At 39.7% G+C, this 18023-nt stretch overlaps 1 protein-coding gene across 4 annotated transcripts in view; it reads right to left on the bottom strand.

Moving 5' to 3' along the window:
* tasora (transcription activation suppressor a) overlaps positions 1-14833 on the bottom strand; it is a 52813-nt gene extending 37980 nt beyond the window's left edge. For all 4 annotated transcript variants that reach the window (XM_080424415.1, XM_080424418.1, XM_080424416.1 and 1 more), the window contains exons 1-10: positions 14521-14833; positions 10581-10726; positions 9388-9483; positions 8357-8429; positions 5733-5824; positions 4181-4315; positions 2684-2811; positions 1342-1385; positions 1095-1200; positions 414-517 (exon numbers count right to left, since the gene is read on the bottom strand). In XM_080424415.1, coding sequence (XP_080280541.1) covers positions 414-517; positions 1095-1200; positions 1342-1385; positions 2684-2811; positions 4181-4315; positions 5733-5824; positions 8357-8429; positions 9388-9483; positions 10581-10726; positions 14521-14812 — 1216 coding nt within the window. In that variant the 5' untranslated portion in view covers positions 14813-14833. The remainder of the gene's footprint in view (positions 1-413; positions 518-1094; positions 1201-1341; positions 1386-2683; positions 2812-4180; positions 4316-5732; positions 5825-8356; positions 8430-9387; positions 9484-10580; positions 10727-14520) is intronic.
* Between the last annotated feature and the right edge of the window lie 3190 nt (positions 14834-18023).

Raw genomic sequence — 18023 nt, 5'->3', positions numbered from 1 at the left:
CACACACATACAAACGTTTTAATGGAATACTTGCACTTTTGCACTTATGTTATTAACCCATTAAGACCTGGAACGCATCTGTGTCACTTTAGATTTCTTTGGCTATTCAAAAATAGCAGATATACAAGCTCATAGCGCGGCACCGAGTGCCGCGCTATGAGCTTGTATATCTGCTATTTTTGAAAAATTGTGAAAACATTTTTTCGTTTTTTTTTCAAAAAACTGTTAGGATTTCGTTTTTTTTTAAGTAGAGTGAGTAGCTCCTATTTCTGGTTGTCAGGGCTTCATCATTTTGACCCGACAGCCATGGCTGCTTAGAGGGACCTGGTAAACACATCACACCCCTATGAGGTCTAGTTATTTGTGACCTCATGGTGGGACTACCTTTAGGGTTAATGATAGTTGGACCTCACCTTCATGGCTGCCGGCATATAGATTCCAGCAGAACAGGGCAGGGGGGAGGATCTGGCACACATAGTCAAAAGACATCAAGCAACCAATTTCCAACGTCTCTGGTCTGAAAACAAACATATGCCTTCTTTGTCAAAAGCTGTTTTTGCATCATATAAAACTTCTGCATGGGATTAACAAGGACACATCATAAATGCAAAGCACTATTTTTACATGGCGCCCCTGGTGCTCCACCAGAAATTATGTCCACAATGGTGTTAGTCAAACTCTCGACTTATGACGACTTTTTGTTTTTTTGGTGTGTGGGGGGGGGGGGCACCTGTGAATGATCCAAGCACCACCTAAGAAGAGTACCCCCAGAAATCACATGATCACAACAAAGCTAGGCACCTTTCATGTTAAAGGATTTATGAAAGTCAAATTTTCTTGGATTTCTGTTGTTTTTCAAAGTGTTTTTCAAAAAACAAGCCACATTCAAACGGCCATAGCTCTGGAATGGAGGGGGCAAAGAATCCCCGATTCTACCGGACCCCCGTGCATGTAATGAGCCGATCTCCGTGAGGAAGGAGGTCACAGAGAATATTCCATGATTTTTCAAAGGTACAGTAAAATCGCCGTTTTCGCTGGCAGTCAATGAGTTAACAATTACAATAAAGTAGTAAAGTCTAATGGTCAGTGCTTACAGTTTGCATGGGAGGACAGGAGGAGAGAAAGATTGCAGGGCCACGTGGTACAAACACTTGTCTCCTTTCACCAGATCTCCACTCCATACAGTATACTGGACACGTTCTGAGATAAACAGACAAGGGGGAAGACGGAGAACCAGAGACAAAGAAAGACAGAAATCAAATCAGTCCCAAATAATTGAGCTATACCGAAGCAACAGAAGTATGAGCTGTCGGATAAAGAAAAACACTGGCCGGGGCTTACCATTACTTCCTTTGGGAGGGCAGGCTGGTGTTTGGCTGTCCATCCTGCCAATCAAAAACAATACTGAGCGGAATGGTCAACATTACATTAAGTTTTATACAGTTCTTAATAAATGCACTCATACTCGTAGTAACGTGGAATTTGATTGCAAAACCGTGCGTACTGAGCCGTGGATGGCGTACCGTACGGTAAATTATAATACAGAAACTGTTGCATCCCAACTGTGTGTGTGTGTGTGTTTAAATAACTTTTTAAGGACCAAACAAGAACAGTGAGACCAGAAGAAATCTTCCTCTTGGGTACATTATTCTAGTCTCAATTAGGAAAAAGATCATTTATATGGTTAAAGGTCACACATTTGACTACTTTTCAATCATTTTAGTTTTTTAAAGTCCGCAAACATGTCTTCAATGTTGTTAGCTGAAAACAGCATTCACATTAAGCTTTCTCATGTCCCTCAATAGACAGATTATGTTGTATTTTTGAGTGCAATTCCAGGCAGGCTGTTTCTGGTCTGTAGGGGGAGATGCTGAACCCAGAACATTAATTAACATTAGACTCAGATCTTTGCTGTCAGCGGGGATGGAGATGTAAATAATCAATGAAGCTACACTTCTGTGCTTTGTGTGTAAATACGCATTGTGCATTGTGTTAATGAGACAAATATCCTGTTTTAGGTGGATATGACACATGATGTACATCCCCGATGTGCCGATTAACCGTGGTGTCCCCGGATCTAACTGCAATCCCTGCATTTCTAACCAACTGTTACATTGTAGCAGTGAAGCAGTTCTGTTATAGTATTTAAAAAATAATTTCCATTTGCCTGTGATGCAACTTAAGGCAACTGGCTTGGGGGTAGTGATCTTAATAATCTTCACCAATAACTACAAACAAGCTGCTTCATGAGAACAATATTGGTGATTTGCTGAAATGTAAAGGGAGGGTATTTCCTAATTTTATAGGCAAGATGTGAGACAAACATGACGGATATAGTTTAAATCTTTTGCTACCTGGTGGGTGGAGATATTTAACTTTTCTTGTTACTAAGGATATTAGTAACAAATTATGAGTAAAAACACACAAAACAAAGTTTGATTTCCACATGTGACCACTCATAAAAGATGAGTTACACTGGGTTACAACTGTGAAGAGACTCAGGTTGGGGTTAGGACTAAGCATTTAGGGGTGAGGTTTGGGGTTATAGTAAGGGGTTAAGGTTAGAATTAATTCTAGGTAAGGGATACAGATTTTGAAGGTTATGTTGAGGGTTTTAGTTTTGAACAAAACATAGTTTTTCATTTCCCCACAAGGATAGTAAGATAAGCGCGTTTGTGCATACCTGGAGATAGCTAGTGGTTTGCTAGGCAGTGGATCTTTCCCTTTGAATTGGAATGTTACGACAGCATAGGGACACACCTGGCGAGGTCTCTGAATCAACTCGTCAAACGAATACTCATAGAAATATAGCTGAAGGAGGACAAAAGAGCAAAACACAGGTCTGATGTCTGTAAAACAAATATAATGATGTAACATCAACGTATTGGTGATGGGCAAACTGGTCATTCACGTCAGAACATCTACTTGTGTGGGTACCATCTCATGATATCCTGGTTGAATTTAAGTACTTCACACATCAATCATGACAGTAGCCTATGCAATGTTTCCCCCACCGTAGTTAGTGGTCCACCCCATTAAACATGTTTAATCCATATTTCTTTACTTAGTTTTGCCATCTTCCGTGCATCAGGTCTTGTGATTGGCTGGGCAAAGTGCATCTAGCCAATCACAAGACGGGGGAGGCGGGGCATGGAGCGCGGAAGATAGAAAAACTTAATTAAACATGTTTAATGGCAACGCCGATTAGCGCCGATGAACACACGTTTCCGCGGGACCCTAATGCAGTTCAGAGTATCTTTGAAATCTCTCTGCAAAACTTTATAGAGACGTTATATTTGTCCGAGACCAGACAGTGGTACCAGCGAGTGAATGGGAGAAGGCATTGACTTTCAAGGGACCCTGGATACCGCCATCCCAAATACATAAAAAGGTATACAGGGTTCCCGAAAGGCAGTGGTGGAAAAAGTACTCAAATTCTGTACTTAAGTAAAAGTACCAATACTGCAATATAAAAATACTCTGTTACAAGTAAAAATCCAAAATTCAAAATTTACTTGAGTAAAAGTACAAAAGTATTGGCATCAAAATGTACTTAAAGTACCAAAAGTAAAAGTACTAAATATTTGAAAATAGCCGATCTACAAGCTCACAACGCGTCGCGCTGCGACGCGTTGTGAGCTTGTAGATCTGCTATTTTCAAATAGCCTATGTATAAAATAGGGCTAAAGTGGTTAATGTATGTTTCATTATATCATAGTTTATATCTGAAAAGTAACTAGTAACTAAAGTTTTCAAATAAATGTAGTGGAGTAAAAGTACAATATTTGCCTCTGAGATGTAGTGGAGTAGAAGTAAAAGTATTGGAAATTGGAAATACTCAAGTAAAGTACAAATACCTCAAAATTGTACTTAAGTACAGTACTTGAGTAAATGTACTTAGTTACTTTCCACCACTGCCGAAAGGGGCTATAGCTTGCCCGCATAGGCTGGAATTTCAAGAAAAATCTGTCATTATCATATGGATCATGTGAACAGGACATATTATCCGATTAACCCCCGCATCCCAATGACATGGGCGATCTCACAGGGTGCCGATTCGATGAGCTGTGTATCTGGAGGAGGTGAAGGAGGAGAGGATGTGAGGGAGGAGAGGAGTAGGTCAAGGAGGGGAGGTGAAATAGAAGAGGAGGTGAAGGAGGAGAGGAACTGAAGGAGGTACCTGTGAGAGTTCGTAGGCTCTGTATGATGCGAGTGAGGTGACCTTGGAGGCGTTCTTGGAGATGTGACAGTCAAACTTTGGCGTTGGGTCTAGAAGGTTCTTAGACATGTTGTCATACATACTCTTCACTTTACCCTGCCCAGACACACACACAACAGTAGAGAATTTCTCAATCAATGTCGTAAGTACAGCTTGGAGCTTGGAGCTTTGAGTGAGTGACGTGAAAGAAATATCATTATACAATGTATTGTATCATTCAACAATGTATCACTATAACCAGTGGTGGAAAGTAATTAAGTACATTTACTTAAGTACTGTACTTAAGTACAATTTTGAGGTATTTGTACTTTACTTGAGTATTTCCAATTTCCAATACTTTTACTTCTACTCCACTACATCTCAGAGGCAAATATTGTACTTTTACTCCACTACATTTACTTGAAAACTTTAGTTACTAGTTACTTTTCAGATATAAACTATGATATTATAAAACATACATTAACCACTTTAGCCCTATTTTATACATAGGCTATTTGAAAATAGCCGATCTACAAGCTCACAACGCGTCGCATCGCGACGCGTTGTGAGCTTGTAGATCGGCTATTTTCAAATATTTAGTACTTTTACTTTTGATACTTTAAGTACATTTTGATGCCAATACTTTTGTACTTTTACTCGAGTACATTTTTTATTCTGGACTTTTACTTGTAACAGAGTATTTTTATATTGCAGTATTGGTACTTTTACTTAAGTAAAGAATTTGAGTACTTTTTCCACCACTGGCTTTGAGTGAGTGACGTGAAAGAAATATCATTATACAATGTATTGTATCATTCAACAATGTATCACTAGAACACAGAGGCTGCACTGCAAGGTCAAGGACTCAGAGCCTCCACATATTTGCTGCTAGTTACAGGTAACAAATCTGATATGCATTAAACACTTTGTCGGTTTTAGAGTGGAAAGGGGTACAACAATATTAGAAAAACAAATTTCCACGTTATACAGTAACTGTGATTCGAAAAAAAACTGCATTCTAATTACCTGATTTATTAGGCCTACCGATGCACATATTAGTTCAAACAAATTAAATGTATTTAATAAATAACATTTCTTTTTAATTAACAATTTGTTTGCTTTTTTTTGTTTTACAGGTAGACCCTTTTGAAAGCTTCTCCAGAAAACACATCACAAAAGCGCTTTTCAGATTCACATTCAAAAATATATATAATTACAATATCAGCGTTTCCTATTTTACCGATATTGCATTTTTAAGTAAATATTGTCCAAACAACGATATGATGAATCATGCCAGTGCATCCCTAGTTTCAATCACATGGTTGAATGTCAAAGCTACTGGCATGCAACTAGACTTTTCCTATGCTCATGGAGAAGTTAAATAGCTTATGCGGCAACACCCATAACACTATAAATCACATTTTCTTGCCTATTATTGTTCCCACAGTACCGCTCGACCATAGAGCTGGTATTGCGGTGAATGAATATCCTGAGATTATTTCCAACTGACGGATCGTCTGTTTGCATGCGTTACCTTCATGGTTTTACAGATGACAATTTCTCCTGTAGCTCCAGGATTGAAGGCGTTAATCTGCAGCAAATCTGAATACTTCGACAGATATACACCTACAAGACACACACACACACACACACACACACACACACACACACAGTTAATTTCGTCGACTAAAACCGCGCCAAAATGTTTTCGTCGACTACCTTTTTTCACTGACGAAAACCAAATGAAAACTAAATAGAAACTAACCTATGATGACTAAAACTAAATATATTGACAATTTCGTCAACAAATGAAAACTAGACAAAAATGTTAGGGAGTGACTACAGGAGAAGAGATCCAGTAGAAGTCATTTTATGTTTTGTTGCACTATGGTGTTGTGAGCTTGTAGATTGGGTATTTTCGGCAAGCGTAAGTGTAAAATCAGGCATTACGACGCCAAATACATTTTTGCCGACAAAATCAACAGTAAATTTAGTCGACTAAAATCTTATGATATTTAGTTGACTAATAAAACTAGACTAAAACTAAAACATTTCATATGACTAAAATATGACTAAAACTAAATCAAAATTTGCTGCTAAATTAAACACTGCACACACATCATATTGCTGTTAAAAGTCATGACCAGACCCCCTCACATTGTGAACCAGTGATTTAACTAATGAAACTTCTGGCAGTCATTTTGTGAGCACACCTTACAGTTCTAATGGGCATCAGATCAGGCTCTTGTGTGCCCGGTACTTTTAAAACCGTGCCGGTGACTAAAAGGGTGAACCACCCCCGAACCGATACTTTGAGACTAATAAAAAGGAACAAAACGATGGTATAAGTTGTTACTCGATTAATAGTTACTTTTAATGGGAGATACTTTTAATGGGAGATACAGTGTGCAGACCTTCCTGTTTATCTTTGATAAATACAAGGTTTGCAATCAACATTACTTCCCATTGACAACTGAATTTCTCCGCTGTAATATTACTAGGTGCATCAATCGTTCCCCCTGTGAAAAGACCTCAACACAGGCCATGATATTCTAATCTCTTGGGCACACCTTACAGTTACAGTGGCCATGACATAACTGAACCGCATCATAACACCTCTCCTCTTCTGTTCTGTCTATGCTGTATATGTATATACAGTAGGGCTGTCAATGAATATTCTATATTCAAACATACAGTATATTAAAATATCACAAATAAACAAATATCTGACGGTAAGAATTAAGGTTAGGAATAAAGATAATACAAATAATTCTCGCAAGGCCCTGGGCGCTTGTAACCTTACCCAGCAGCTGGTCTCGTGAGATCACAGAGCCATCTGTCTGAGACGTGGGCAGGCCTTTCCCACCGGATCGCTGTGACTAAGCAACGCCCCCTTGGCCTCGGAGCCGCGTCTATAACCACGCCCTGCATCTGTGACACACGTGGAACTGCCTCTTGCCCTAAATAACTCCCGAAACCCTGACACACCTAGTGATTCCGTGGCGTGCACAGATACACACTAGACTTCCAGTCCCAACATCATAAGATCGAATCCAACTCGCAGCGTTTTTTTTTTTTTTTTTGCTTATCTAAAATGCGTCGTCAATTATTTTATTAGGATTAAGGTTAGGTTTAGGCATAGTTTTTATCGCCCCAAGCGAGACAGACCACTCAGCAGCCCCTAATATTGAGTTGGGAAGTATTTAGGCAAAAAACTGTTACAACGGAGGCGCGCCATCTGACGCGGACTTCCGCTTCAGCCGATCACACATTAATTGATTCAAAATAATATAATAGCTAATAGGTCAAGCTGAACCGAGCTATCCATACTGTAATGATGAGAGAGAGAGAGAGAGAGAGAGAGAGAGAGAGAGAGAGAGAGAGAGAGAGAGAGAGAGGTCTGTGGTCTTTAAATTAAGTTTCATAGCATACAATATTTTATATTAGAAATAAGATATATTCAAACAGTTCAATGTCAGTCATTTTTTTTAAGGAATATTCAAATGTCATTTTTTGGCCAATTTTGACAGTATTTTGCAAGCATGTTTTATGTTTATGCTAAAAACTTAAAAAAGGTAGGGTAAGTGATTTTCTTTGGTTAAAATAAGTGTTAAATAGCTCTAAATTCTGATTGTACTCGGGTAAGTGATATATGTTGGTTAAAACAAAAAGGTTTTTGTTAGAAGGTTAAAGCACTATATTCTGATACTAATCATTGCTACAGAGTGTTTGTTCAGTAACAGGAGTCTCCATGTCTCTCCAGCTCTTTAATAAACAGAAAATGCATTTTCAGGTCAGGATACCAATTGTATCCAATCAGGATAGAGAACTCAGTCAGGATACAGATTAACCAAGTGAAATTGGAAGTGATGACAAAGAAATGAGCAGACACAATTGGAACTGGAACATTATAAAACTGAAGCTGATGAATGGGTACTCTCTCCTGATTGGCTGACATTTTGTCACCTACCTGAGAATGTATTTTCTGTTAAAGAGCTGGAGAGACGGGGAGACTCCTGTTACTGAACAAACACTCTGCAGCAATGATTATTATCAGAATATAGTGCTTTAACCTTTTAACAAAAACCTTTTTGTTTTAACCAAAATATATCACTTACCCTACCTTTAAATTGTACCATAACTGTGTTCATACAGTACCTTTACTGGGGTTCCCCAGGGCTGTGATCCAGCTGTAACCCACTGACAGACCACTCTCACAGACCTCCTTCGACTACAGACACACACAATAAATCTAACTTTAGAGAGAAGACATTTAAAAGTAACAGAAATATTCACAAACCACAAAGTCAGACAGAAAGTGTGCGCTTGTAATAGATATAAAAGTATATTAGATACTGTAGGTCATAGGTGACCTATTTCTGTGTTCACAGCTGCCTGCCTTGCTGGGTGACACCATGATGCAAATTGCTATCGATACTAGGGATGGGACGATAATCGTTATAATTGTTTATCGTGATAAAAAAACGCTCACAATAATCATATCGTAGAGATTAAATGTATCGTGAAATTGTCTTCCGTCATACACTAGGATGAATTAGCTTTTGTTGAGCTGCAAATTCAGTACTACTTAAACCCCCTATACTTGATAAAAAACTGACCTGTAAAGAGCGCATTTGGTACATTCTTATTTCACTCTACACAAATCGATTCAACGTGTTGTGAGCTTGTAGATTGGCTATTTTTGGCAAACATTCCCCCAAGAAGGGCGCCCGCTGGCCTAGCGGTCCAGGCGCACACCACATACGCTGGTAATCCAGCTTGACAGCATGTCACAGGTTCGACTCCCGATCCAGAGGAACTTTGCTGTGTGTCACACCCCCCCCCCCATCTCTCTCCCCCCATTTCCTGTCAGCCTACTGTCCTGTCAATAAAAGTCAGAAAAAGCCCCAAAACATATCTTTAAAAAAAAGAATAGGGATGTTGGGGGCTCAAGTGGTTAACAAAAGTGGCATTTTAAGTTTTAAGCATATTTTGATTATTGTGATGGTATCGTTAATCGGCATGATCGCATTTCATTTTCATATCGTCCCATCCCTAATCGATACCATAACCAATGCAGCTTCATATTTAACAAGTGTGTCATTAAGGCACCCCATGGATCAATTAGTTGCTATGACTGGAAATGTCTGAAATATACATTTATTTGTGCGTATGTGTGTGGGTGTTACCTTTTCAAAGTCAACAGACAGCAGGAAACAGTACATGTCTTCCAGTTCTTTGTCTGTTCGGCTGTCTGCCTTCATCTCCTTCCTCTTCTCCACATACTGACACAAACACAAAGAATATTAATGCTCATTTCTATTGGTGGGTGTGTGTGTGTGTGAGTGCGTGTGTGTGCGTGTGCGTGTGCGTGTGCGTGTGCGTGTGCGTGTGTTTGTGCAGATGTTTTCATCTAGCCGTACAAAATTACTGAAAGCATTTCACTTCCAGTACGCCTTCAAAATAAGAGCAATTTGTCAAGTCGCAGGGAAGTAAGCTTACAGTTGGCAGAATACAAAATAAGAGTGAAATTGATTTGTAATCAGGGGTGCAACAGTTAATCGGTTATTAAAACTGATATACTGAATTTGATATAATAATAATACACCTACGTATAATAGTCATTATAGATGAAAAGCTACATAGACATGAACCGTTCAGGACATGAACCGTTTGTGGTCAGAGAAGGACATAATATGCAACTGAACTAGTACCTTGCAAGAGCGTAGATTGCCAAAAAGCGTGACAAAAAGGATGATAAAAAATAGTTATGCGACTATTGTGACACAGTGTGACAAACAGAACATAAACTCACATGCACTTATCATACACATGCTGTTTGGGCCTGGGGCCAACAGTTACAGGACATAAGGTCATCAGACAGAGTACAGAATTACAGTTACGGTAGATCTATTTCACTGTCAAGATTCTGAATTCTTAACTCTTCCTCAGTTCTCATCCCCATCTTCAAACCAGTCCATGACTATGGAGTATGAACCTGTTGAACTTCTTTTTAGGAGTTTTACAAAAAAAAATATATTTCACTGATAGTTACTTCATATTTAATACTAATTCTTTCTTAAATGTATAATTTCAGTGGACTTATTATCAGTGTTTTATTTGATGGCCTTGCTGTCCTTGCATTTGGCCTTCGTGCCGTCAAAACATTTACAAGGCCAAGTGGCCTTGCCCCTAAAAAGATGAAATTCCAGGCCTGGTTGCTACACTTGAAAATGTGAAACCATAGCCAATATATTTGGCGTACATACATATCGAGATATGTACTTTTGTCCATATCAGTTTGCCATTCACGTCATTATGAATCCCGAACAAGGAAGAACAAAAGTGCAAACCCCCCCCCCCACACACACACATGTCTTACCTCTGTTTCCAGCTTTTGGTTGTGTACTAGGCGTGGTCTGGAGTATACAAATGTACCAGTGGACGCTGTGTCTCTGTAGCTGGATGACAGGATGTTCAACATATCCTCATATTCCCTGGACTCACTAGATACATACTGGAACAACTCTGTAGACAGAAAGACAGACACAGTTATATATATACTTCAACCGAGTACGAATTTGGGTTCGAATCTGACCAGAGGCTCTTTGCTGCATTTCATCCCCCGTCTTTCTCCCGCCCTTTCCCATCTATTCACCCACTGCCGTAGCTGCTGCCAGTTGCCACCTTATGAATTCTGCTTAACCCATTGAGACCTGAAGCCGATTCTACATGTCTCCTAAATCTCAACAGTTTTCTGAAAAACATATGTTTCTATATCAGTGGTGCTCAATCTTTTTCATGTCAAGGACCCCCAAAATTATATGTATTTGGCCGCCGACCCCCATAAAAATATTTTGTTCCAAGGACCCCCAGAAGCAAAGATTTTAGTTAAAAATGTTCGCTTTAAAAATATATATATTCAAAGATTTGCACACTTTTTCACGATTTTTCAAAAATAGCAGATCTACAAGCTCTGCTCAAGCTCTGCACTCTGTGCCGCGCTATGAGCTTGTAGATCTGCTATTTTTGAATAGCCCAAAGTGTAAAATAATGCTTTTTAGCTCAAATAAAAAAATGACACAGTTCCAGGTCTTAAAGGTTAACACATCGACTGCCAAGGTCATGAAATTACGTCATCTCAAATCCAACGCTTCACTGTCAAAGACGTATTATTACGTCATCATTGTGTTTTTTTTTTGTGATTACGCTAGAGGGTGCTCTTTGCCAACCTATGAATGATGCCTTGACTTCCAGAGAAGCATAGACCCGGAAATGACGTCTCTTTTTTTTTTATCACCCGGTTCCACTGCAATGTCATCAGATTTATAAAAATACACTCATCTCTGATTTATTTTCCCAGATTGCGTTTTTGGTGAAAACGAGCTAATATTCAACTGCCCATAACTACAGTAGACTAGATACTGGGATTTTGCATATCCTAATATTGTGATATGGTAAAAGTGTCGTCTTTTCCTAGTATTAATCACCTTACTTTATTCTTTCAAAAGTTGTGAAAAATAGTAGATCTACAAGCTCACAACATGTCACTGAGCTTGTAGATCTGCTATTTTGACTATTTTAGACAAATAAAATTCACATTATTGTGATAATACGATATTATCACTATATCGATAGAGGCATTTGGTAAAAATATTGCGAATTTGATTTTGGCCATATCGCCCAGCCCTACAGAGAACTGGTGCCTGCCCTATGCTGCCCAGTGTCCAAAACATTGGTCGGTCAGTAAGCAAACATCCGTACACACACACACACGCATTATTCTTTGTGTGCAAGTGTCAGTGGTGTCAATCATACGAGTCACAATGACATCTCTTTAGAGACATAGTATAACCTAACTAGCTCAAGGTAATAGCCATTTCCCATAACAAAGTCCAGCTCGCCCAGGTGACCAGCCTTGCCAACGATCGCCTATAGAGTAAGTAGATGTCATCTGTGTGAACTAAATTGCTATAAGATTACATTGTTCTCAGTGTGACATTATGGCTAATTCAAATGGTGCTATTAATAACATAACAATCTGGCATAAGGATAAGGAGTACCAGTTCCACACACTTTTACAGCACTTAAATATGACTCAACTCAAACTTCTTTACTCAAACTTCTATTTATATAGCACATTTAACATGACCAGGTCAACCAAAGTACTGTACAGGTTAAAGACAAAAAGCAAACAATGCAATATAAACAGATTAGCATACAATGAATGAGGGAAAACATCAGCTTTCACTGACAGCAGAATTCAACTCAGAACCAGACTAAATAATGTTCACCATGATACCACTTTTACCCTATTTAACTGTTACTAGCATATGTTAAAATCTTGGAATTAAAATCACACGTCCGGTGTTTTTGTCAAATTCAACAACAAACACCCCTCTCTTTCCTATGTTCTGACATTAAACAACAACAAACACCCCTCTCTTTCCTATGTTCTGACATTAAACAACAAACACACCTCTCTTTCCTATGTTCTGACATTAAACAACAAACTCACCTCTCTTTCCTATGTTCTGACATTAAACAACAAACACCCCTCTCTTTCCTATGTTCTGACATTAAACAACAACAAACACCCCTCTCTTTCCTATGTTCTGACATTAAACAACAACAAACTCCCCTCTCTTTCCTATGTTCTGACATTAAACAACAACAAACTCCCCTCTCTTTCCTATGTTCTGACATTAAACAACAACAAACTCCCCTCTCTTTCCTATGTTCTGACATTAAACAACAACAAACTCCCCTCTCTTTACTATGTTCTGACATTAAACAACAACAAACACACCTCTCTTTCCTATGTTCTGACATTAAACAACAACAAACACCCCTCTCTTTCCTATGTTCTGACATTAAACAACAACAAACACCCCTCTCTTTCCTATGTTCTGACATTAAACAACAACAAACTCCCCTCTCTTTCCTATGTTCTGACATTAAACAACAACAAACTCCCCTCTCTTTACTATGTTCTGACATTAAACAACAACAAACTCCCCTCTCTTTCCTATGTTCTGACATTAAACAACAAACACACCTCTCTTTCCTATGTTCTGACATTAAACAACAACAAACACCCCTCTCTTTCCTATGTTCTGACATTAAACAACAACAAACACCCCTCTCTTTCCTATGTTCTGACATTAAACAACAAACACACCTCTCTTTCCTATGTTCTGACATTAAACAACAAACACACCTCTCTTTCCTATGTTCTGACATTAAACAACAAACACACCTCTCTTTCCTATGTTCTGACATTAAACAACAACAAACACCCCTCTCTTTCCTATGTTCTGACATTAAACAACAACAAACACCCCTCTCTTTCCTATGTTCTGACATTAAACAACAAACACACCTCTCTTTCCTATGTTCTGACATTAAACAACAAACTCACCTCTCTTTCCTATGTTCTGACATTAAACAACAAAACACCCCTCTCATCTCTTTCCTGTGTTCTGACATTAAACAACAAACTCACCTCTCTTTCCTACGTTCTGACATTAAACAACAAACTCACCTCTCTTTCCTATGTTCTGACATTAAACAAAACAACAACAAACAAACTCACCTCTCTTTCCTGTGTTCTGACAACAAACAACAAACTCACCTCTCTTTCCTACGTTCTGACATTAAACAAAACAACAACAAACAAACCCACCTCTCTTTCCCATGTTCTGACATCAGACAAACTCACCTCTCTTTCCTATATGTTCTGACATCAAACAAACTCACCTCTCTTTCCTGTGTTCTGACAACAAACAACAAACTCACCTCTCTTTCCTACGTTCTGACATCAAACAAACTCACCTCTCTTTCCTGTGTTCTGACAACAAACAACAAACTCACCTCTCTTTCCTACGTTCTGACATTAAACAAACTCACCTCTCTTTCCTGTGTTCTGACAACAAACAACAAACTCACCTCTCTTTCCTATGTTCTGACATTAAACAACAAAACACCCCTCTCATCTCTTTCCTGTGTTCTGACATTAAACAACAAACTCACCTCTCTTTCCTACGTTCTGACATTAAACAACAAACTCACCTCTCTTTCCTACGTTCTGACATTAAACAAAACAACAACAAACAAACCCACCTCTCTTTCCCATGTTCTGACATCAGACAAACTCACCTCTCTTTCCTATATGTTCTGACATCAAACAAACTCACCTCTCTTTCCTGTGTTCTGACAACAAACAACAAACTCACCTCTCTTTCCTGTGTTCTGACATTAAACAAAACAACAACAAACAAACTCACCTCTCTTTCCTATGTTCTGACATCAGACAAACTCACCTATCTTTTCTTTGTTCTTCCTCGGGATCTGAAACTTCAGCGGCTCCATAGGCATGTGCCGCTGGTGGACCACCGCGGTGGCGGAGGAGTTGCGCCGCCGCTGCCCGGGCTGCACCATGCCCGGGAGGATGCCCCCTCCGGCCCCAGCTGCCTTCTCTCTGTCCGCCGCGGAGACGGCTGCTGGGGATTCCTGCTCCGGAACCACCTCGCCATCTTTATGCTCAGTAGACAGCCGAGCTCCAGGCCTCTTCGTGGCCGTGCGGGTTCCGGGTCTCCGGGCGCCGCCGTCCATTGCTGAATTCTAGCCCCCCACCACTACTACCGCCACCCCCCCACCCCGACCGAATGACCGAATCTCTCCCCCACTCTTCAAAACCGTCACTTTTTAACCGTTAATCTCGGCTGTATTCGTCTATGGTTAACGCTAACGCCGTGCATGAGAACGGACGGCATGCAGTCGCATAAACACACCTTCTCTGTAACTGACACAAAATGCCCGAGACTAAGACTAACAATGACCTAATACCTCTATACTCGCCCGCAGAGATAACCGAACTAAATGATTAATATTGTTCCTCAGTAAGAACTGAGCTGTTAGAGAGGCATGTAAACACACCGCCACGGACCGCGCAATGCTGCTTCTCTTTCTCTACGGAGACACCGCGGATCCAAAATACCTACTGGAAATTTACGCCGAAAGTGGTTCCTTGTCGAAGTGTGTTACTCCACGGCTCGTTACACCGACATTAGTGACCCTAAGTGACCTATTGAGTTCTATACTAGAATTCAACGTCAGGCCAAGGACCCCTTAGCTGAGAGAGAGAGATGAAGCAGGGACCCCCACTACATATTGTATGGGATGGGCAACTGGCGGCCCGCGGGCCGCATGCGACCCGCACCGTCACTTAATGCAGCCCCAGGCCAATTTCTTATTTTTTTTTTTTGCACTTTTGAAATCACAAAGAAAAACAAAGTAATCTAAGCACATCCGAAATGGTGAACTATTGCCTTCAGCTGTTCCAAACATGCAACTTTCCATGAACCATTTTAATTACAACTGTCCACCAGTAGAGCACGCTCTCGTTTATTTTAATAGAAGCCTTATTAATTATAATTCTAGTGTTCATTTTTGTATATTTTTAAGCCAAGGTTTCAGCAATACTCTGAAAGGCATACTCAGGAATGTGAAGTTTTGTTTAGCAGTACAGCTGTAGTAAGTTGATAGAAGCATTACTAAATGCTAAATAAAAACAAAGTTACAACGAATAATAATTGTTAATATCCCTTATTTATCACATATGTGACTATTATGGGCTTTTTGAGTAGTGGGGTACTACTGGCGAGAGTGGCGATAAACAATGCGGCCCCCCAGAGTGAGTGTGGAAATTTAGTGGCCCTCACCATCTACAAAGTTGCCCACCCCATCTGTTGCAGGTTCAACTTTTTTCATAGATGTATAGACCTTCATGTTAATGTGTATATTCAGACATTTAAGTTAACCACTTAAATCCTCAATACTTAGTAAACTTGACCCTTGGCTCTGTACTTGGTCTGCTCTCCCCCCCCCCCCTCTACCCCAAACCTCTTTGCCGAAAATAGCCGATCTACAAGCTCACAACGCCTCGCAGCTCGAGGCGTTGTGAGCTTGTAGATCTGCTATTTTTGGCTACAGTTCTCCTCAGAATAGGGAAGCTATGTTAAAAAAAAAAAAATCCTATCACACAAAGATTTGGCAGACCCCCTGTAGTAACTCTGAGGACCTCCTGTTGATGACCCCTGCATAACTCTAATGTCTTTGCTACACTGTCAAGAATCAAGAGGGGTTTATTTGTCTCTCTCCCTCAAACAGGCACAATAAGCAGCGAAATGGTGGGATGTGACAGAGAGTTGTGATAACACAACAATACAACAAGATCATCAACAAATAATAGTAATACTATTAGTATCATTAGCAGGCCTATTATTAGGCTAATTGTAATACTGAATAAAATGAAGTAAAAATACAAATTGTGTAGATTTGTGTAGATTTCCCAGCTGGCAAATGTCAATTTGACGTGAACAGTTTATCTGAAGGACGGCATGTTTAACATATTTGTCCAGCTCAGGTCATTATAGGGTAATACTTTTTACTGAATTGATCACACATGAAATAGGACAAAAGTCCACCCTGTTACAGGACATTCATATCCATTAAAAAGTGTTTTCAAAGCATACTAACCATAACAGATCAGATGTCCCTTGCTTGCTTTGTCCCTTGTTAGATTGGTGCAGAACATTGATGTCAACTCAACTAAACTTTGTCACATTGCACGTTTAGTCTAGCTTCAACAAAAACTGTTTGATATTCCAAGCTTTTAGATTCTTGAAAAATATAGACCCATTTTGTTAGCTGACCTTTATTAAGATTGCCAAAATGTAGGATATGTAACATTAGAAGGGGAACAGATAGAGCAATGCTATTAAGTCACAGAGTAGACAAAGCAGCAATAATATACATTAAAAATGTGGTCTTGGATGTTGAAGGTAGGCTACTATGTAGTACCTTCAACATCCAAGACCACAGCTGGTGGTCTGGTACAGGTGCCACAACTGGTACAGGTACCACAACTGGAACCAGGTACAAGTTTATCACATTGATTGTGTTTTGGACCCAAAAGCAGAACTCACAACCAGATAGAACATTCAATTAATTATCTTAACCCAAATCCAAAAGATTGAATTTCAGATCAACTTTGAGTCATTCAGACAAACAATTAGTTTAACAGAAAAAGAGGCAAGGCAAAGTTGGCAGGCAGGCGGGCAGACAGACAGGGATTGTCAATTGGCATGGAGCCATCCAACTGCTCGCTTGAGTAGTTGAACCACAGGTGTGCATGCAGGCTAGCCTGGTAAACCCTCCCTCCGGAAATCTCATTTCTATTTGATTCCTGGAGTGAAATCAAATGGAAATGAGATTTCCGGAGGGAGGGTTTACCAGGCTAAGGGAAAGCAGCAGAACACTCTATTCACCTTAATGTTACGTCCCTAAACTGGTGGTATAGGGCTTAGGGGACTTTAACATATCCAGTGAAAATGGTGAAAAACTGATGGATAACACGAATTCAGTGTTTTATCTTAAAGTGAGGTGTCTGGAAAAAAAACAATCAGGGAAAATAAATGGTTGAGTGCCCTGATAGAAACAATATACTGAACAGAAGGCTGAGACACACACTAAACGGGTCTGAATTTAACACAAAGGACTGTTGGTCTGAACACAAACAGCTGTATTTCTGATCACGATGGAAGGGAGAAGATATGGTTTATAGGTGCACAGGTGTATTTATTGGAAATGAATGAAGATGATTGGTGGACTGATTATTGTAGGACCAATGGGATGGTGAGGCGGAGTTGAGGGATGACGATTCACTGATGAGCTGGACCTGTGTTTGAGGAAATAGCTGGGCAGATAGGGGACATCATCGTTCACTTCCGGATACAAGCGCCAAAATTGGTACACATACTCC

The sequence above is a fragment of the Gymnoscopelus braueri genome, assembly GCF_963280865.1.
Source record: "Gymnoscopelus braueri genome assembly, chromosome: 3".
Lineage (NCBI taxonomy): Eukaryota > Metazoa > Chordata > Actinopteri > Myctophiformes > Myctophidae > Gymnoscopelus > Gymnoscopelus braueri.
This window is presented reverse-complemented; position numbering and strand designations above follow the sequence as displayed.